General features: G+C 41.1%; 1 protein-coding gene across 12 annotated transcripts in view; it reads right to left on the reverse strand.

Annotated features, from left to right (window-relative positions):
• Positions 1 to 6,921: 6,921 nt before the first annotated feature.
• The window catches only part of LOC145944866 (protein groucho), an 80,061-nt gene continuing 64,072 nt past the window's right edge, over positions 6,922 to 22,910 (reverse strand). For 5 of the 12 annotated variants that reach the window (XM_083053464.1, XM_083053463.1, XM_083053466.1 and 2 more), the window contains 6 exons: positions 11,431 to 11,556; positions 11,060 to 11,342; positions 10,709 to 10,970; positions 10,317 to 10,595; positions 9,394 to 9,997; positions 6,923 to 9,266 (listed from right to left, as the gene is read on the reverse strand). In XM_083053464.1, the coding sequence (XP_082909590.1) occupies positions 9,159 to 9,266; positions 9,394 to 9,997; positions 10,317 to 10,595; positions 10,709 to 10,970; positions 11,060 to 11,342; positions 11,431 to 11,556 (1,662 nt within the window). In that variant the 3' untranslated portion in view covers positions 6,923 to 9,158. Of the gene's footprint in view, positions 9,267 to 9,393; positions 9,998 to 10,316; positions 10,596 to 10,708; positions 10,971 to 11,059; positions 11,343 to 11,430; positions 11,557 to 22,910 lie in introns of all 12 variants that reach the window. The other 7 variants (XM_083053462.1, XM_083053460.1, XM_083053457.1 and 4 more) reach the window with 3 other exon arrangements.

Genomic DNA, 22,910 nt, shown 5'->3' on the forward strand with positions numbered 1-22,910 from the left:
ACCAAATGATTCTGTAATAAATGTACTATTAAAATGTATAATCGATGAATTTTTGGCTCGTCTTAAAATATTAGAAATCGATACTTTTTTGACGCGGACCCTGTGCGACGCATCCTTATTTTATGTTTATCGTATTAAAAAATTTGTACGCTGGTGTCTGTTTGGTACCAAATGATTCTGTAATTAATGTACTATTAAAATGTATAATCGATGAATTTTTGGCTCGTCTTTAAATATTAGAATTCGATACTTTTTTATCGCTGACCCTATGCGACGCAACATTATTTTATGTTTATCGTATTAAAAAATTTGTACGCTGGTGTCTGTTTGGTACCAAATGATTCTGTAATCGATGTACTATTAAAATGTATAATCGATGAATTTTTGGCTCGTCTTAAAATATTAGAAATCGATACTTTTTTGACGCGGACCCTGTGCGACGCATACTTATTTTATGTTTATCGTATTAAAAAATTTGTACGCTGGTGTCTGTTTGGTACCAAATGATTCTGTAATCAATGTACTATTAAAATGTATAATCGATGAATTTTTGGCTCGTCTTTAAATATTAGAAATCGATACTTTTTTACCGCTGATCCCATGCGACGCATCCTTAATTTATGTATAGCAAATGAAAAAGTTTGTACGCTGTTGTCTGCTTGGTACCAAATGATTCTGTAATAAATGTACTATTAAAATGTATAATCGATGAATTTTTGGCTCGTCTTAAAATATTAGAAATCGATACTTTTTTGACGCGGACCCTGTGCGACGCATACTTATTTTATGTTTATCGTATTAAAAAATTTGTACGCTGGTGTCTGTTTGGTACCAAATGATTCTGTAATTAATGTACTATTAAAATGTATAATCGATGAATTTTTGGCTCGTCTTTAAATATTAGAAATCGATACTTTTTTACCGCTGACCCTATGCGACGCAACATTATTTTATGTATATCAAGTTAAAAAATTTGTACGCTGGTGTCTGTTTGGAACCAAAAGATTCTGTAATCAATGTACTATTAAAATGTATACTCGATGAATTTTTGGCTCGTCTTAAAATATTAGAAATCGATACTTTTTTGACGCGGACCCTGTGCGACGCATCCTTAATTTATGTATAGCAAATGAAAAAGTTTGTACGCTGTTGTCTGCTTGGTACCAAATGATTCTATAATAAATGTACCATTAAAATGTATAATCGATGAATTTTTGGCTCGTCTTAAAATATTAGAAATCGATACTTTTTTGACGCGGACCCTGTGCGACGCATACTTATTTTATGTTAATCGTATTAAAAAATTTGTACGCTGGTGTCTGTTTGGTACCAAATGATTCTGTAATCAATGTACTATTAAAATGTATAATCGATGAATTTTTGGCTCGTCTTTAAATATTAGAAATTGATACTTTTTTACCGCTGATCCCATGCGACGCATCCTTAATTTATGTATAGCAAATGAAAAAGTTTGTACGCTGTTGTCTGCTTGGTACCAAATGATTCTGTAATAAATGTACTATTAAAATGTATAATCGATGAATTTTTGGCTCGTCTTAAAATATTAGAAATCGATACTTTTTTGACGCGGACCCTGTGCGACGCATACTTATTTTATGTTTATCGTATTAAAAAATTTGTACGCTGGTGTCTGTTTGGTACCAAATGATTCTGTAATCAATGTACTATTAAAATGTATAATCGATGAATTTTTGGCTCGTCTTTAAATATTAGAAATCGATACTTTTTTACCGCTGATCCCATGCGACGCATCCTTAATTTATGTATAGCAAATGAAAAAGTTTGTACGCTGTTGTCTGCTTGGTACCAAATGATTCTGTAATAAATGTACTATTAAAATGTATAATCGATGAATTTTTGGCTCGTCTTAAAATATTAGAAATCGATACTTTTTTGACGCGGACCCTGTGCGACGCATACTTATTTTATGTTTATCGTATTAAAAAATTTGTACGCTGGTGTCTGTTTGGTACCAAATGATTCTGTAATCAATGTACTATTAAAATGTATAATCGATGAATTTTTGGCTCGTCTTTAAATATTAGAAATCGATACTTTTTTACCGCTGATCCCATGCGACGCATCCTTAATTTATGTATAGCAAATGAAAAAGTTTGTACGCTGTTGTCTGCTTGGTACCAAATGATTCTGTAATAAATGTACTATTAAAATGTATAATCGATGAATTTTTGGCTCGTCTTAAAATATTAGAAATTGATACTTTTTTACCGCTGACCCTATGCGACGCAACATTATTTTATGTTTATCGTATTAAAAAATTTGTACGCTGGTGTCTGTTTGGTACCAAAAGATTCTGTAATCAATGTACTATTAAAATGTATACTCGATGAATTTTTGGCTCGTCTTAAAATATTAGAAATCGATACTTTTTTGACGCGGACCCTGTGCGACGCATACTTATTTTATGTTTATCGTATTAAAAAATTTGTACGCTGGTGTCTGTTTGGTACCAAATGATTCTGTAATCAATGTACTATTAAAATGTATAATCGATGAATTTTTGGCTCGTCTTTAAATATTAGAAATCGATACTATTTTACCGCTGATCCCATGCGACGCATCCTTAATTTATGTATAGCAAATGAAAAAGTTTGTACGCTGTTGTCTGCTGGGTACCAAATGATTCTGTAATAAATGTACTATTAAAATGTATAATCGATGAATTTTTGGCTCGTCTTAAAATATTAGAAATCGATACTTTTTTGACGCGGACCCTGTGCGACGCATCCTTATTTTATGTTTATCGTATTAAAAAATTTGTACGCTGGTGTCTGTTTGGTACCAAATGATTCTGTAATTAATGTACTATTAAAATGTATAATCGATGAATTTTTGGCTCGTCTTTAAATATTAGAATTCGATACTTTTTTACCGCTGACCCTATGCGACGCAACATTATTTTATGTTTATCGTATTAAAAAATTTGTACGCTGGTGTCTGTTTGGTACCAAATGATTCTGTAATCGATGTACTATTAAAATGTATAATCGATGAATTTTTGGCTCGTCTTAAAATATTAGAAATCGATACTTTTTTACCGCTGATCCCATGCGACGCATCCTTAATTTATGTATAGCAAATGAAAAAGTTTGTACGCTGTTGTCTGCTTGGTACCAAATGATTCTGTAATAAATGTACTATTAAAATGTATAATCGATGAATTTTTGGCTCGTCTTAAAATATTAGAAATCGATACTTTTTTGACGCGGACCCTGTGCGACGCATCCTTATTTTATGTTTATCGTATTAAAAAATTTGTACGCTGGTGTGTGTTTGGTACCAAATGATTCTGTAATCAATGTACTATTAAAATGTATAATCGATGAATTTTTGGCTCGTCTTTAAATATTAGAAATCGATACTTTTTTACCGCTGATCCCATGCGACGCATCCTTAATTTATGTATAGCAAATGAAAAAGTTTGTACGCTGTTGTCTGCTTGGTACCAAATGATTCTGTAATAAATGTACTATTAAAATGTATAATCGATGAATTTTTGGCTCGTCTTAAAATATTAGAAATCGATACTTTTTTGACGCGGACCCTGTGCGACGCATACTTATTTTATGTTTATCGTATTAAAAAATTTGTACGCTGGTGTCTGTTTGGTACCAAATGATTCTGTAATCAATGTACTATTAAAATGTATAATCGATGAATTTTTGGCTCGTCTTTAAATATTAGAAATCGATACTTTTTTACCGCTGATCCCATGCGACGCATCCTTAATTTATGTATAGCAAATGAAAAAGTTTGTACGCTGTTGTCTGCTTGGTACCAAATGATTCTGTAATCGATGTACTATTAAAATGTATAATCGATGAATTTTTGGCTCGTCTTAAAATATTAGAAATCGATACTTTTTTACCGCTGACCCTATGCGACGCAACATTATTTTATGTATATCAAGTTAAAAAATTTGTACGCTGGTGTCTGTTTGGTACCAAAAGATTCTGTAATCAATGTACTATTAAAATGTATACTCGATGAATTTTTGGCTCGTCTTAAAATATTAGAAATCGATACTTTTTTGACGCGGACCCTGTGCGACGCATACTTATTTATTGTTTATCGTATTAAAAAATTTGTACGCTGGTGTCTGTTTGGTACCAAATGATTCTGTAATGAATGTACTATTAAAATGTATAATCGATGAATTTTTGGCTCGTCTTTAAATATTAGAAATCGATACTTTTTTACCGCTGATCCCATGCGACGCATCCTTGATTTATGTATAGCAAATGAAAAAGTTTGTACGCTGTTGTCTGCTTGGTACCAAATGATTCTGTAATAAATGTACTATTAAAATGTATAATCGATGTATTTTTGGCTCGTCTTAAAATATTAGAAATTGATACTTTTTTACCGCTGACCCTATGCGACGCAACATTATTTTATGTTTATCGTGTTAAAAAATTTGTACGCTGGTGTCTGTTTGGTACCAAATGATTCTGTAATCGATGTACTATTAAAATGTATAATCGATGAATTTTGGCTCGTCTTAAAATATTAGAAATCGATACTTTTTTACCGCTGATCCCATGCGACGCATCCTTAATTTATGTATAGCAAATGAAAAAGTTTGTACGCTGTTGTCTGCTTGGTACCAAATGATTCTGTAATAAATGTACTATTAAAATATATAATCGATGAATTTTTGGCTCGTCTTAAAATATTAGAAATCGATACTTTTTTGACGCGGACCCTGTGCGACGCATCCTTATTTTATGTTTATCGTATTAAAAAATTTGTACGCTGGTGTCTGTTTGGTACCAAATGATTCTGTAATCAATGTACTATTAAAATGTATAATCGATGAATTTTTGGCTCGTCTTTAAATATTAGAAATCGATACTTTTTTACCGCTGATCCCATGCGACGCATCCTTAATTTATGTATAGCAAATGAAAAAGTTTGTACGCTGTTGTCTGCTTGGTACCAAATGATTCTGTAATAAATGTACTATTAAAATGTATAATCGATGAATTTTTGGCTCGTCTTAAAATATTAGAAATCGATACTTTTTTGACGCGGACCCTGTGCGACGCATCCTTATTTTGTTTATCGTATTAAAAAATTTGTATGCTGGTGTCTGTTTGGTACCAAATGATTCTGTAATCAATGTACTATTAAAATGTATAATCGATGAATTTTTGGCTCGTCTTTAAATATTAGAAATCGATACTTTTTTACCGCTGATCCCATGCGACGCAATCTTATTTTATGTATATCAAGTTAAAAAATTTGTACGCTTCTGTCTGGTTGGTACCAAAAGATTCTGTAATCAATGTACTATTAAAATGTATAATCGATGAATTTTTGGCTCGTCTTAAAATATTAGAAAACGATACTTTTTTACCGCTGACCCCATGCGAAAGTAGCTAATTTCTATGAAAAAATATTAATAAATACTTTCGTCTATAAAATCATATCTCGACGTTATGATTATCTCTATTCACAAAAGATTCTTATAGATAATTCTATTTTGTTCGCACTTCTGTTTTAGATTTAAATACTGAATTTTTATGTATTGCATAATTAATTAATATATATTTTTCTATGCCTTGATTGCAATACATGCCTGAGAATATGTCAATTAATTATGCAATGCATAAATATTTATTATTTATATCTTTAACAGAGAATTAAAAAAAATAGAATTTTCTACAAGAATCTTTCGATCAAAATATCTACATTTCTATTAGATTCGTTCGTCTGTACATACACACACATCCATCGCGCTGCACGTTTCGCGCGAAACTGACTGCAAGACTCTGTGCAGCGGTATCGCCAAACACAGCCTATACGTCTACCACGCTGCGCGCCTCGCGCGAGACTGACGATCAGTCTCGCAATCACAATGTCTCGAGAATCAGTCTCGCGCGAGATGCGCAGCGTGGAGGATGTGTAGGGTGTCGGGTGCGCTTGGCGATACCGCTGCTCAGAGTCTTGCGGTCAGTCTCGCGCGAGACTGCAGTGTTGGATGTGTGTGTATAGACGCATGAATCTGATAGAAGCATAGATATTTTGTTCGAAAGATTCTTGTATATAATTCTATTTTTTTGGTTTTCTGTTAAAGATTTAAGTAATGAATATTTATGCATTGCATAATTAATTCACATATTTTTATGCATGCATTGCAATCAATACATAAAGAAGTATATATTAATTAATTATGCAATGCATAAAAATTCAGTATTTAAATCTAAAACAAATGCGAACAAAAAAAATAGAATTTTCTGTAAGACTGTTTTGATAATCGAGATAATCACAACGTCGAGACTAATTACGATTTTATGGACGAGAAGATTTATTAATATTTTTTTATAGAAATTAGCTACTTTAAACTCGGTTATTATTTTTGACAGTTATCAGCTGATTTCTGTCAAAAAGTATTAATCGAGGATAAAGTATTATCAACATTACTACTTTAATTTTTATAACGTATTATTACTCTGAAATTTAATTAGCAAATGAATGCTTTAGTATTATTTTTTGACAGAAATCAGCTGATTTAAGCGCCAATTTGTTAATTAAGTTTTTAAATAATATATTTTAAAAATTAAAATAATAATTTGTTTAAAATAATATGTTATGGTATTTTAAACTCGATTAATATTTTTTGACAGTTATCAGTTGATTCTGTCAAAAAAATATTATTTTAATAATTATTTTTTAAAATATGAAATCAAAGAATGGCGCGCGCGTAGCGCGCGCTTGTGTTGTTCTAGTGAAAATAAAAAATAAAAAATATCAAGTTTTAAAATAAGATGCTGCTGTATTATTGTTTTTTTTTCAGGAATGTCTCGAGTTACAAAGTATTCGATTGATGATGTATAGGATCGATGGAATGGGAATCAGCGAACATAATGATGTAAATTCTTTTATATAGATATAGAGGATTTAATTGCCGAAAGAAACAATTTTTCGCGTAGCTATAGGAACAACTTGTGAACAGTGCTTGGAAAAAGATTAACGCTGTTTGTCTTCCGTTTATTACGAACGTATATTTTTTTTTTTCTTTCCCACGGCGGCTTTCGTACGCTTTTCGCGGAGTGCAAAATGCGAACACGGAGACGCAATTTAACATATATATATGTATGTATATATATATGTATACGATACGAAACGGGGGAAGGGAAGGGAGAGGGGCACAATCATTATCGCGGCTATGCGATTCCTTTATCTTGCGTAATGCTTCTTTTTTTTTGCCCACAGTGCGTGTGTTATTCTCAACTGTAAAAGAATATCAATTCTGTACAAGTCAATGAGTTAGAGATAATTAACTATTGAGTCTTCTTGAGGTATCGTTGTTTCTATTGGTCTATATGATCGGAACTGTGCTCGTCCAAAATCGAATCCCGGAATCATCGATTCTCGTCAGTCTGCGTCTATCGTAAAACGGCACGTGGAACTGTGTTATCGTGTCCGGCAAAGCTTTTATCGTTTTATCGCGGCAGTATTATATTTCCGGAATTGAATTTCGGACGATCACAGCGGTGTCAACATGTTATGTGCCTTCCTGTAACAAAATATAAATCTCCATTACGCATCACCCGCTTTCACCATACGGTTTCCGAATAATAATGCGCTAGCTAGTATCCTAAGTCCAGACGCACTTCTGACTTTGTAAACTGCACCGAAGAGTACAGTAGTGTAAGAGTTGCTCAAGTGTCTCTCGCCTCGTTTCATGTCGCCTCGTCGTTGCAGTCGTTGTAGAAGACGAGCGCGACCGGATGGTTAAGCCTAGGGTCATGATGAATAGTCACAAAAATACTTTATCGAATATTCTGCAAAATCCGCCCACGAACGTGGTCCGCTCGCTCGTGTATGTATGTGTTTGGGAGTGTGTATTTACGAACATATGCGTGTGTGTGTATGTGTGAGTGGTATGTATATGCCTATTATGGCAGTCAAGTTGCAAACAATGTACATTATATCAAGAATCCACGCGCATACGGCGCAACTTATAGAGTTTCTATTTGTATTCGATACCACTTGTGATAGCCGTATGAAAGCCAGTTTTCCTAATTAATACGCGTAATTACCGCAAAAGATCAAAAAGTATCTTTCGCCGTTTTATTTATTTTTTTTTTCTTTATCACTGTCTCCATTCGCGCGACACGTATTTATAAAATCTCAATTACAATAAAGTCTTAACGGCAGACGCAACAGTGCCATATAATTATAAAAGAATCGTTATTTAAAACTGAAAGTGTAATAAGTACAAATTATTCCTCTTTGTCGGTGGTAGAAATGTCAAAGATCACATTGTTGGCTTCGATGCCGATGAACATACCGCGTTGATGTACGTTCAACACTGTTAGCGTGATCGATACTTATCGATTTCTCATAGCCCTACAATTCCTCCGCTACATGACGTAAACATTCTGTCTACATGTGTGCTCAATATATTATGTATAATTCTGCGACACAACATACACATCCCTACTTTGACAAGTCTACAACATTAGATCAGCGTTCCGTACGTATTCAGGTATTTCATCGCGGTGTACATTTCGTCGTTACGGTGCGAGAAGTATCTCGTCCGACGAAACGCACTTCCTCTCTCGTTCCATTTCCTCTCGCAATCGCGCACGCACAAGAGAACCTAATTGTAATGACTATATTACATCAGTAACATATTACACAAGCGACTTCATATCGCCTCCCACGTTAAAGGAGGGTATTTGCACGCATTTACTTTTCTCTCATATTCTCTCCATTCACTTCATTCTACTTACGATCATAGACTCTATACAATTTTTATACAGCCAGACGCTGCAACTTTTATATAATTATATATCTCCGTAATATTTTTACATACCATTCCCTGGTAATTTAACTGCTTTGAGAGCTCGTTACCAGAAACGTGGTATTTAACTTGGATTCCCGAATCGAATATAGCGACCATAGTACATCAACCAAGTCTTGTCAATTCTTATCAAATTAATTCAATTAATTCGCCGTATAGCTTCTTGAAGTACAAGTCACATTTCGCGTACAAGAAATTAATTTTCTTGTTTCAATTCCTCCGTCAATTACACTGAGTGTCACAAGAAACTTTAATCGATGTTGCGTAAATATTAAAATGTATCGTCGAGTCAATGTGTGGTTCAATATATCACTTCGTAGACGGTGGCTTTTTTGTCACCGGATCCTGTCACGATGTACTTGTCGTCCGTAGAAATATCGCAGCTGAGCACCGAGGATGACTCCTTCGACTGAAAAAAAAAGGAAAACGGAACCGCTTAGAATATTACACTCTATGAAATAAGATGTGATAACAGATAGTGCGCAAAGAAAAAAAGTGTAGAAAAAAAGACTAACAATGTCGCAACAATAACTAACCTGGAAAATCGAGGCCCCATACGGCGTGCGCCACGCATTAAGTAAATTGTCTTTACCAGTGGAGACGAACCACTTGCCACACGAAGCGAAGCGTAACGATAGCACGCAAGACTCGTGCAGATGCAGCTGATACTTGTCTGGCTTCGTGGCGTGAAGTACCTCGACATTCGAATTCTCCATACCTACGGCCAACCACTCGCCGGTCGGGCAATATCCCAAGGAGAATATCTGAGACGTGAAGTCGTGCTGCTGGAGTTGCCTGCCTTCCCGAAGATCCCAGGAGCGCACGGTATTGTCGAGACCGCCTGTCCAGAGTTTCGAGCCATCGGCGGAGATGTCGATGCACGAGGCGCCATCCGTATGACCTTGGAATTGTCTGACCAATGACTGATTCTGCAGATCCCACACGGCGATGTTGCCGTCGCTGCAGCAGCTGAAGCAAACCTTCGAGTCTGGTGATATAGCCAGGGCGTAACACGCCGGTGCCGAGGAGGTCAATTCGGCCTTGATTCTTGGCGTCGGGCTCGCCAAGTCCCAGATGCTGAGATTACTCGCCTCGCCGCCCACAATCAGCGTTCTGCCGTCAGGTAGCAGTTTCACCGACCTAATAATATCGAACAATGAGCGTTGTACTAGCGTTAATCTCGTTAAATACCGCCACTTATGCACGCTTTTAAATAATTATTACTCTCGCGCAGCGTTGATACGCGAGGACGGGGACGGTTGGAAAGGAGGGAGTTAAATGCATACGGAAAATGCGCGCGGTAAATCGATGCCGCGGTGCTTCGACGGATGATATACAGCCGGCGGACACGACTAAATGTCATCCAGAATTCAGTTGGAAATTAATTACATCGACCGCGTTTGGTAGTTAATGTGTGTCACGAACTGCGAATGAAGACACATGTTACCCCATCACTGACCTGATGTAGTTGTCTCGTTGCAAGCAATCGAGCTGGGAGACTGGTTTCGCGCTACCGCTACCGCCCTGACTGATGTCCCACACCTTGACGCAACCCTTGCCACCGGTGTAGACATACTTGGTGGGATTCGAGATTGTCACGGCACAGACAACCTCGCCATGAGTGAGCGTGTTTATTTGACGCGCATGACGCGGTATGCCTGGGCCAATAAGTGCGTCCTGCGGAAACGGCACCGGCTGCATCTGGCCTTCGCTAGACACGTGAAAACTGTACGCACTGCTGAACAAATAAAGATTTTCCCATAAAAATTGCGATAAATATATATTAAAACGATGACGTAATAAGGAGCAAGACAGACGACGAATTATTTATTAAAGAGGAGAAACACTCACGGCTTGCCACCGGGAGGCACGCCGAGTGGTCCGAGCGGCGCTCTCATGCTGGCGTGAGGATCGTAGAGTTGTTGAAGGGGTGGTCTCGCAGGGTAGCCGTTGAGCGCCGCCTGGGGATAGCCCAGCATGTCCACGTGAGGTCCCGTTGGTGGATGATGCGGTGGAGGATAATGCGGGGGATAAGGACCGACCACCGAGGCCGAGACCAGCGGTTTGCTGGAACTCGACGGTTTCAGGCCACCGGAGCCGGAACTGCTACCACCTACGATACCGTCAACCAACCCTTATTTTCTCTCGACGCTCTACTCTCTCCTCGTACGCTACATCAGTTGCCAATGAATCGACACCGACCTGCCGACGTGGGTGTGACCGGTTTCGAGATCGGTGTCGTCGGCTTTTCGCGTTCCTCCATCTTCTTGGCCGAGGGAGTGCTGGCGTTGCTGCTGGTGCCGCTTCTAGGCGACGGCGGTGGTACCTCTTTCTTTACCTGGCCGCTCAAAGGCACCGAGGACGGGCCCAGCTTGTCCAGACCATTTTCTCGCGGCGACGCGGTGCCGTTCGCCGCCGGACTGGTCGGACCCTCGCTCGCGTCGTCGACCACCAGGTCTTGGTCGCTCTTTTCACCATCGCTTTGCTGTCGGGGAGAACACGCACGGCTTTTTATTAAGGCGGATCGCGGATCGCGGATCACGGAGCATGGAGCACCAATATTGGATACTTACATGGCCTATGTCTTTGTCGTGCTCCTTCTTCATCTTCTTCCCTGTCAAATGCAGATGTTCGTGTTGCGGATCGGGCGTACTGCGAGGCCTGTATTTCTCTCGCTCCGCCGGCGATATCGAATTTCTCTGCAACAATCAATATTCAGCGTTAACATCAGCGTGGTCTTTAACAAAACCGTTCGACGAGAACGTTACGATTTTTATAAAATCTCTTATCGACGCGACAGAGACACGATCGGCCCTCGTTTTGCGCGATTAATCCGATTACGGAGATTTGCAGGATTTATTCGTCCGAGATTTTTTTACGGACCGCGCGATTCCACTGCCTCGATAAATTTCCACGGAAATCGTATCGAGAACGAAGGACTTCTTGCGGCCGATGGGGGATGGTCGACGGATGGAGGGTAGAACGACTAAATTCCTTCCTTCCTCTTTCGCGATTAAATAAAACGACTTTCCCGTTGGATGGGTGGAAGAGGTATCGACGGAATTACTTATCTCTCTCGGCCCGTACGACCTCCATTCGCTTCGAGGTGAACGAAGAATAATAGGACGGATCTCGTATAGAGTTTTGCTTCTTTCTATCTTTTTATGCACGAGTAGCGAGAAAAACATCAGCATGTCCGTTTCCGAAAGCAATTCAATATACTGGGTGTCCTGAACTCTTAAAGCACTTACTTCTTTTTTATTTCATCGCATCTTTTCAATATAATTGCACTCTTGTACCAATTAAAACAAATTGTTTTTCCCCGAATAGAGATCTAATTAAAAGTATTTTAATTATAATAATATGTTGTAAATAATATAATATGTTATAATATATACTTTGTCCGCGATTAATATTTTCTAACAGAAATCAGGTGATAACTGTCAAAAATTTTAATCGAGTTTAAAGAATTATAACATATAGTATTTAAAACATGTTATTATTTTAATTTTTATAATATATTATTTTAAAATTTAATTAGCAAATTAACTCAACTAATATTTTTGACAGGTATCAGCTGATTTCTGTCAAAAAATATTAATCAAGTTTAAACAAACTTTATATAAAAATAACATTCTTTTTTATATAAAATCGAGGAATGGTGCGCGCTTGTGTTGTTCTAGTCTAATTAAAGAAGAGATTTCACTTAAAGTTTTTATCACGGAAATATATTTTCAATGTTAAATATGAAATAAAAGTAGATATATATACTATTTGATTTGTTAACTCTTCATTTTTTTCTCGCATGTTAAATAAAATTATTAATATTGTTATTATCATTAATAAGTAATACACATATATTGCTTATCAATATTTTATCTTTCTCTTTCGGCACGATAAAATAAAATAAAGAGAAAAACATCAATTGACAATTTTCATAAAACATGGAAAGATGCATTTTTCAAAAATGCAAGATCGCTCAAGGATTCAAATCGAGAAAAGCCCTCACGACGAAAAGTTTTACAGACGGCAGTTTCGTCGTCGACAGAGTCCGTATACCTCCATATATATATATATATATATATATATATATATATGTATATGTATATATGTATATATAGAGGCGTACACTTATATAAATGTGGCAGAGCCCTTGTACCCTGTCTCCGATAACTGCGCGCCCCATCTCGCAACCCCGTAAACCGTAAACCTCTCCATCGCGTCCCCTCGCAGTCGGTGTCGAAGTAAATCTCCTCTTCTCAATTACCCTTCGTTTCTCATTCACTACTATCGCGTCGCCGCCGCCTCTCTCGCTCTTTCGGTCCATTACTTCGACGCCTCGGTATCATCCCCCTCTCGCGGTCGAGAGACGCCGAAGACGCTTCGAGCGGAAAGAAATAAAAAATAGAACCTTGAGGAAGATGTACGAATACGTTCGCAAGTATCTCCAGGCGATTAACGTACGAAATTACATTCCGGCGCGGTATCGTACCGCAGTCTTGTCAAACAACGTCGAGATATCACTCGAGAGAACGAATATAAAATCCCGCGACGTGGAAAAATCAAGCAATCGTGTTCTTCCGTTCGCGACGACGATATAGCGACGGGAGAAAAGCGAAGACAAAAGCCGGAGGGGGTTGAACAGGGGGAGAGTTCCGCAAACACGCGCTCCGTTCACGTCATGAAAGATTCTCGGAAGAAAAAGATTCCCCAGGAGTCGTATTACGTGCCTCTTTCGAGTTTTCCTTGCGAAAGAAGTCTGAAAGAGAGAAAGGGAGGAAGAGAGAGATCTTTTTCTTCCGACCTCCCCCGTAGAAGAAGAGTAGTCTTCTCGTTATCTGGAAATGGTCGGTCACTGCTTATCCGGCTGGAATCCACTGAAGCAGACGAGACAATTGTCGCGTCGCTTTTGAGACGATCTTAGAAAATAAGACGCGCCAAAGTAATCCAAAATATCTTTCGATTTTATCGCCGGTACAAAAATAACTTTGAGCTACTTTCTTGACGATATTTTTTTTAGCTTAAAATACTTTAAAGTATATTGCAATGTCTCCTTGGATCGTGTCGCACGTCTAAATGAATGGCGAACTTAATTTCTGCTCAAGAAGAAAATTTCTGAATGTTGTAAAATATATTTAAATAATTAAATAAATTAATATGCATGTTATTTATTACTGTTAAAACGGAGAGAGGATTCTAGCGGATGGATTATAACTGCTGCGGCGAAAAGATTCCACGAGGAAATCGCGACGTGATTCAGTTCTCTAGAAAATCATGCGAAAACGTACACCACCTCTCGTCCACAGTCGATACCGCTAGTAGTAATATGTAGGAAGTCTCGTCTTTCGGAGAGGTAAGCGCATCCTTTTTCTCCTTCTCGAGACGCCGATACCTCGCAATGTCGTTTCCCGTTTCTGTTCTCTCTCCTGCTTTCTCGCTCGTGTGTGTTGCGTTAGTGTGCATGTGTGTACAATACATACATACATATATGCATATATGTACATCGTACACATACGATATGTGTGTATATATCTCCGCGAAGAAATGATACACACGCGGCCCGCCTTCCATTCACGTAAGTTTACTTACACCTATCCCGTCGGCTATCCATACCACCTTCTCCCACAAAGAGGATTCGTGCCACGATCAATATGGGGGTTGGTACCCCTGGGGAGGACGAGGAAAAGGAGGGAGAGACGGTGGAATGTAGGAGGAGCTGCGGGTATACCGTAGATATATAGACTTTGTAGTGTTAGGGACGACTTGGTCCGCAAGCAGGCAGGCAGGCAAGCAACTTGGCAAGCAACAGCAGGCACCGAAGTACAGTCAGGGGTGGCTCTTTCGAGGGTGAGACGGGATGAAAGCGGGAGGAACGGTGAAAGGAGTACAGCGGGGGGATGGAAGCGGGAGACGGCTTTGGCCGTGTGCATAGTATTGGGGTTGGCGGTCGCAGCCATGAGGGTGGTAAGTGAGTGAGCGACTCCTTCGCCACGGCGCCTCGTCTCGACTCAACCACCCTAACCTTACGGATATATCCCAAGCCACCGACCGACCACCCACCGTCCTCTCTCTCCGGCTCCTTCACTCCTCTATCCTTTTCTCCGCCGTCTCTCTCACCCCCTTACTGCCGCTACTTACTCGCGCGCTCTTACCCTACGTCGACCAACCATCTCCGTATCCTCCGCTTGCCTGCCTGCCTGCCCTGCCTGTGGTGCCTGTTTCCCTATTCCTCGCTCCATCCTCGTCGTCGTGGCTAGGACCCCGAGAGAGAAGGTTACGAGCCAGAGTCGCGTCTCCCAAGACCCCGCAAACCCCAGCTGGTACAAGATTGCACCCAGTGGCTCTCAGCAGCGTCGTTGTCATCATCGTCGTCGTTCTCGAAGGAACGACTAACATCGAGAAATTGGGATTCCGTGCGGAGGCGAGGCGATATCATCGACTGCGGGAGATGCCCATGGTTGATGGACATTGCGGGACTTTGCGCCGCAACGAGAGATGTTCGATTAATGCATTTCGTGTCGCTAAATCTCAGACTGTCGAGCATGTCGAAGAGAAACAAAAGACAAGACTCCTAGTATGTCAACTTTGAGATTGACGTCGCACGAATGACCATGAGATATCTGTATTTCCAACGAAACTTTTGTATTTATCTTTTCGCTGAAGATATTCCGTACGTCGTGACGAGTCGGTTTAAATCTCGGACGAGGAGAACAATCGTAAACTACAATAATAGTGCATCTTCAAAATTCGACTTTTGAACAAATAAACATCCGCGGCATTTATATTACGTTGCCACTTGTGTTTCGCGGTTTCTCGTCAAACTCGCTTGAGAATAACAGCTTCGGAATATTCAATACTCGATCGCGATCTTCGCTTCGCGATTTCGCATCGGACGATTAATTTAATTACCGAACGAAATCGCGCCTGCGAGCTACAACGGCGGCAAGATTCATGACAGGATCTGAGCGCGCGCAATTTCGGGAGAATATCCAGCTTGCATCGCGGATGCATGGAATTTTTTATGATTGTGTCGGACAGGACGACGGTAATCGGTTCGCAGAATCTGCCGCGTATATGTCACTGGATCAATCGGTGCGTTCGTCACAACGGCAATTAGTACACGTGCGAATTTTTATCATCGTCGCAGCAGGGCAACGCGGCGTTTCGGCCGAACCGATCTTTTCGACAATCAGCTGATCTCCGCTCGACGAAAACAAGCAGCTCGATGTGACTTGTGTGTTTCTATACAAGGCAAATCGAATCGTATTTTTTTCAGATGAGGGATTTTAATTATAAACAGCACTTGCAGAAAATTTTTATAAAAGCGTCGATGCTGGAATTTATTCAATACAGACGTTATTGTTGATGCTGCTTGTAATTCTACACGCGGATTATCCCCGTCAAATTTTCAACGGAAGAACGAAGCGTTCTCGCAATCGGACTTGGTCAAATTGGACGACATATATAAATAAAGCTCACACGCAACGCCGCGAATCGGACCAGACATTCACAACGCTATGATTTATGACGCCGCCGTAAATAGCAAAGTTCCCTTTCTCTCGGTGCGTTGTGTATTCTCTCTCGCGCTTTTTCCTCCCTTTCTCTCTCTCGTGCATCGCTCTCTTTTTCCCGCCCCCGGAGCGGCAGAGAGTCCCGTGGTGGAATTTGCATTTTTAAATTAACTCGCGTCTGTTTGCAGCTATCTCGGCTCGCTCGGCTCGGCGCCGCGCTGCTGGGCTCCGCAATTTTATGCGGCAACGCGCGTCCCATGGCCCCCGCGTATACACACCATCATCTCGTCGCTCGCGTACTTTCTTTCGCGTACATATACGTATATACATATACATATACACATATAGGCGGTTCCATCACGTGATCGATAGTGCAACAGTTATCGTTATCGTGCCAACGAACCGGCGGTTGCAGCGAACGCGTTTTCGGTCCAAATTCGGTTCGCGCGCGCGATAAAAATTGCGCCGAAAAAAAAATAATAAAAGACAGGCAATTTCCGTTTTTTTTTTTTAATGAATATATAACTTAAAAAAATGACATTTTTGAAAAATGTTATTCTCTCCGCTGTATCATCCTTCTCTCTCGCCCTTCCCACCAATCGAAGCCTCGAGGCTCAAGTTTCATTAAATTTTCATACGAGGCAACCAGCCTCGGGCAACGTTCCCCGTCCTTACGATCGATCGATCGAGCGTCGCGCTTCTCGTAATTACTGCTTTTAATTACGGTTTTAATTACGAACATGGTTCTGACGCGAACCGCCAAGGCCATAGCGTCGCGTGAATACCTACTCGACCAGGCAGCTCGACCTGATTGCACGCGCAGATTTTTCAATGGGGGGAAAACGCCGATGGTGCCCTTGTTCGTACGCGGGCGTTGTCGAGCCAAGTCATCGAGAAAGTCCCGCAACGAAGCATATGAGTGGTCTTTTACGAGAGAAGCAGCAGCAGCTTCCTGAGAGAAGTACAGTAAAGCTGAGGCCGAGACGCGAGGAAAAGACGACACACGAAGAATGATGCGAGGGGATAAAAGACGAAGAAATCGAGGACGGGAGGCGATCGGGCGGAGAAATAAGGGGCAAACAGAATAGCCTGCGCCATAAAGTGCCTGCGTGTTATCCGCGAGGGAGAAGGAGAGAACGAAGAAACATTTTTATCGCTCCGTCAGAGAGATGGAGAGAGGGAGGAGGAAACAAAACAGACGGCGGAGCAAGAGAATGAGGACAAGCGGAGTAGCGAGAAGTGAGTGCGGTGAGAGAAGAGGAGCTACGGGTAATTGAAAAGCCCATGGTGCATCCCGATCGTCGCTTTATTTCGCGCGCGCACGCTCGGCGGTACACCGGAGCTTCTCTCCTATTATCTCACCCTTCTACCGACCGCTTGTCTTCTCTCTCGCGCGCGCGTACGTTCTCACCTTTTGCAATAAGGATGACGAGAAAAAGTCGAGAAGGAAAAGAGGGGCGCGAGCAGATGCCCGATGTCGAGGTAAGCCGGTGAGGAGGAGAGACAGATGAGGGGGGAAGAGAAAAAAAGGTCGTATGCAACAATGCCCGCGGAGGTGCATTCTCGCGCGATTACCAACGCGGCGCGGAGGGGCCCTTAACGAATGGCTTCGTAAACCATGGGCGCTTTAAGGTCATTACACATCGCAAAAAAGAGAGTTAATGGACGTCGTCGAGCCACACTGCCGGCAGGAGGCGAGACGAAAGGAGCGGAAGGTGGAGAGTAAGAGAAAGAGAGAAAGAAGAGATGAGGACCGGTTGGCCACCCGTCGCCGATCGACCGTCTGATTTATAGCGGTAGTATCTTCCACCGGAAAGACGTGAACGCGCAACCTCATTGGCTTCCTACATTAGCGAGTTAAACGTTATCCTGCGGCGCGTCCTCCTCTTGAACGTTCGCCAAAAAGCGAGCACGTGTGCTTGCCGTTAGATCGAAAAGTCTGAACGGAATACGAAATAGTCAATCGGAATTGTAGACGCGCGCGAATGATGGTGTATACCAAATTTCTCTCCTTCAAAATATACGGAATAAAAATTATACGGTACAGTACTTCGTTCTACATATATGTATTTCGTTGCGTGAATTTCTAACAAGAAGCATGGTGTTCGCAAATTTTCAGATTTTTTTTTCTGTCCGCGAATTCGCGTATCGCCCACGTTATGTAACGGTGGACGTTATATCGGAATAAAATAATGATCCTTCGCTATGTATCTCGCGTTCTCGTTTGCAAACTGCATCCATAGCGCGCAGTCCGTTATATTTCCAGCGGGACGTTTTTAATAACAAATCCACGCTTTCGCGACCACTCTCTTTTTTTCTCTCTCTCTCTCGCTCTCTTCGTCGTCGCTTTTCTCTTTCGCTTCTGCTTTTTTTCTCTCTTTCGTCCATCTCTCTCTCTCCCTTTTCCTCTTTTGTTCCTCCCGTCGTCGTCGTCGCGGAAAAAGCTTTTCACAGCGTCGTAGAAAACGCGTTGCACAGAGTACGCAGCATAGCCGGCAGATTATATTGTGAAATATACACAGAGACGTAATTACGCGACGGTCGATCTTTGCGTCGACTTACTACGAACGGCCTTTTACGGCTGCCTCATTAAATTACGGAGTAATTACCGGTCGACGAATTATTAAAAAGCTTAGTCGGCCGTTAAGCGCGCCACGAGTCGTAAAAACGCGCAAGAATGGTGATACGATCTCGAGAGTGTGTATTGAAGCACTTCGTGCGAAGATATACACACACATGTTAAAAATTATGTCATTGAGAAATCATATATATTAATATGTATTTTAAATTTTTCAAAAGGAAAGATTCAAAACTATAAAAAATATCTAATCTTTAAAATGCAAACTGAATAAATGACGAAGGGGAGAAATCGCGCGAGCTCTGAACGGCAGTCTGCGAGATGCGAAGAACTCGAGTTAATTTCTTGATTAAAAATTGTGTGACACCGGGGGCTTATATCGCTCTACAAGCTACAAACGGCGAGCGTAAATATATCAGCGCGCGAAAGCGAAGCGGAACGAAAACTACGAGCCGAGAGAGAATCGATCGTAAAGGACCGCGACGAAGCGATTCGCCGTTGAGGTACTGTTGTTAAAATTGCTCCCAACCGCACCTACGTACCGCCGCTGCTGTGCCGTGTAATAAATACGGAGAGACACTTTATTCCGTTTCGCAGAATCGTCATCGATCGTTGCAGACGCGCAATGACTATAAAACCGCCGATCCGTTGCGCTCTGATTGCGATCGCGACACGCGCAACTTTTATATATACATATGCGTATGTGTGTGTGTGTGTGTGTGTATCTTTGTCTTTTTCCTGACGATTACGTTTGTTGCCAATCGACTGTAAAACTAGGACGCGTTACAAAGTGCCGTGTTGCGTTTTTGCTACCGTCGCAAGCACAATCTATCATTTCACATGCACCTTTCGTTAATAATTGATACTTGAAATAATTAGACATCTTCCTATATTTATTACGCGATGCTTTATTGCTCTTGGTCTTGTAGATGGTTTGAAATTTACTCTGAAAAATTGGTAATAAAGCGGGAGGAGCTATAAAGTCCTATTCCATGACGGATTTAATCTTCCCCGATCTTTTCTTTCCGATTTTCATAACGATTGCGCCGCGGAAGAGAAAGGTACTTCAAAAAGGGAAAACAAAAAGAAGAGCAGAGAATAAAGTGAAGCCGAAAAGCGGACGCGACGAGGCGTTATTAAGGCGCCATGATGTTTTTAATTAATTAATTCACGGAAGCCGCAGATTCACCGTCTCATAAATTCCGGTGTCGAGAGTCGGGAGCATCCTCCCTGCGAAGGGGAAAAAGACGGGAAGAGTATAACCGGGGAAAGTATGCAAAGTATTTAAAAATATTAAGTATCCCCGAGAGAAGAGCGGATATTAAGATTAGAGTCGGAGAGGAGATCGCTGGGCTTTGGAAGGGACTGGAAGATCGTTCGAGTTAAGGGTGAGGGAAGGGAGAGGGAGGGTGAAAGTGACAGCGACGTGGAAACGGAATTACGGGATCGGCGCGGTGGAAGGTGGTAGCAGAACGTTTCAATTAGTAATTAAAACGTGCCGTGCAGTAACCCTCGCCCCAACCCCTAGTTCATCGCTCCCCTCTGTCGCCCCGCGGTACGACGAGGCTCTTGCTCTCTCATACTGTCGTCATCGCCACCGCCGCCATCTTGTAAATTAATTAATGCGTTCCTAACGAGATCAGAGGCGTCGGTAAAGCAGGAGGGTTGGCTAGTTCTCTACTTTGCCCCCCAAGAAATAGGGGTGAGAAATTCAAGAGCGTAACTCGGATCTCGCGAACCCCATGTCGGATGTACTTTAAGATTCTTCAACAGCGCAGCTTCGCTCAAATCCTTTTTAAAAACTAGATAATGTGATAATTAAGTACTTTGAATCACACACAAATATTTGATTAAAAAAAGCTTTGAATAAAACTTTAAATGGATAATCGATGCAAGCTTTTAATCTTTTGCAATTCTCTCTATGTTTAACGTATTTGAAAATTTCGTTGAATTTTATAGTCACATTGTGCTTGTACTTAAAAACACATCGGCAAATATTTCAGATTCGAACTTGCCATTACGCAAAAGTGGCCGCGAATGTTCACGCCGATTTTTCGAAACGCCCTCCTATCATCGTCACAGCCCTGGGCAAGAACGAATTAGTCTGTTCCCGGGGGTAGACAGCAGAGACAGGGTGTTAGTGGAAGGGGGATGTTGGTCGGGGGCTCGGTGTCAGGATCTCTCGACCCTTTCATCGGCGCTTCACCCGCTTACATAATGCAGCCACTCTAATTAAAATAAATTACACTCTCACGCGTCAGTTCGCTCTTTTGTCTCTCTCTTTCTCTTTTACATTCTCTCTCGGTCCCGCATCCATGCTCGTTCTTTCTCTCTGTGTGTCCCCTCCTCTCCTCTCTTTTCTCACTCTCTCTTCCTTTCCTCTTTTCCCCCCCTGGCTTTTTTTCCGCTCTCACCCTGTCGCTTTTTTGTACCACACTTTCGACCACCACCAGGGTAACGCCTCCTCTTCCACCCTCTCTCTTTCTCTCTCCCTCTCACCCCTTGCTCGTTTATTTGCACTTTATTCGAGATTTAATTTACCGACCTCCGGCGACAGCCTCGTTGGTGCGCGCTCGACTCTGTGATGGGATTAAAAAGGCGGGTAGGGGATGATAGGATGGAAGAGAGACCGGGAGAGACGAAGGGTGAGAGAGGCGAGAGGGTCGCGTAAAAGTTGAAAAAAGAGTAACGCGACCGCGAGCCTCGCGACCAATGGAGAACGAACTGCCGGAAAATGGCTGAACCAAGGAAAAAGCGAGAAGGCGTACGAGAGGGGTAGGAGGACGAACAATCGATATCGCGGCGTCTCGATTCGTAGCCGATTTTCAACTCCCGGAACAGAGACCGTGTACCTATCACCGCAACATCGCGAGAGCTTATACGCAGTAAATAACGGAATCGATTTCGATTAAACGTTTAAAATCATTCCTGTTTTCCAGATATCTGGATCGTTGGTGCGGTTGCGTGGGGCCTCTGGGCTACAAAAGGGGAGAAAGGGAGGCAATTTTTTTCCAGGTTGATATTTGATCACAATTAACGCTCAGCAAATCGTACCGACGTCATAGTCCCGAATTAAACACGTAATATCGTATATATTGTTGCATTTCTCGTCAATGTTTAAACAATTCACTGTACAAGATTAATATCACCATAAAGATATGCGTGTGACAAAAGAAGTGTGAGACAACGAATTAACAAAACAAAACAAAAAAAAAAAAAAAATAAGAGCTCAATCTTCGAATCATACAGATGTGTTTGTGAATGATGCTTTGTATATCTTGTTTATTGAACGCGTTTCACGTTATAAGTGTTTATTCATTAATGCGAGTAAGAAACGAGAAAAATACGAGCGTAACAATATGCAATATAATTGGCTTTACAATCACGATCGATTTTAGCGACGAAGATTTTATTGACATTACAACGGAATAAAACATTTACGATCTCCACAAGTACCGTCGTCGTCGTCGTCGCCATCGAGATTACCAGCTTTCGCGACAATTTATCGCGAGCTAATAGCGAAACGATGCCCAAGTACCGCGTAATTCAATTAAGCTCGTGCTTGCGTGCCGGTTGAAGTAAATTAAGAAAGCTCCTCCCTTTCTCGTCTGTATCGGTGCGATAAAAAATATTCCACGGCTGCCTCCTTTCTCCTATCTCTCTTTTTTTTATACAACAAGAAGCAGCCGATTTACGGAGTTTTATGAATTCTTTATGAATTGATGCCTCGGGATGGGAGGGATGGCGAGACGAAGATTAACTCGACTAACTCGTACAAACTCCTGCTCTTTTTTTTCCTCTTATCGTACAACGACGATGACGATGACGATGTTAACGTCGATGTCGATCTATAAGCATCGTAGCTTCTTTTTCGTATCCTCGGAAAACTCCGAGTGTACGGAACCCACAGAGTAAATATCTCTCAGGTCGTGAAAAATCCTGAAAACGGAGGAGCGAAGCGCAT

This window comes from Prenolepis imparis, unplaced genomic scaffold (genome assembly GCF_030444845.1).
Source record: "Prenolepis imparis isolate NDT839.2.m4 unplaced genomic scaffold, iyPreImpa1.0 SCAF_13, whole genome shotgun sequence".
Classification (NCBI taxonomy): Eukaryota; Metazoa; Arthropoda; class Insecta; order Hymenoptera; family Formicidae; genus Prenolepis; species Prenolepis imparis.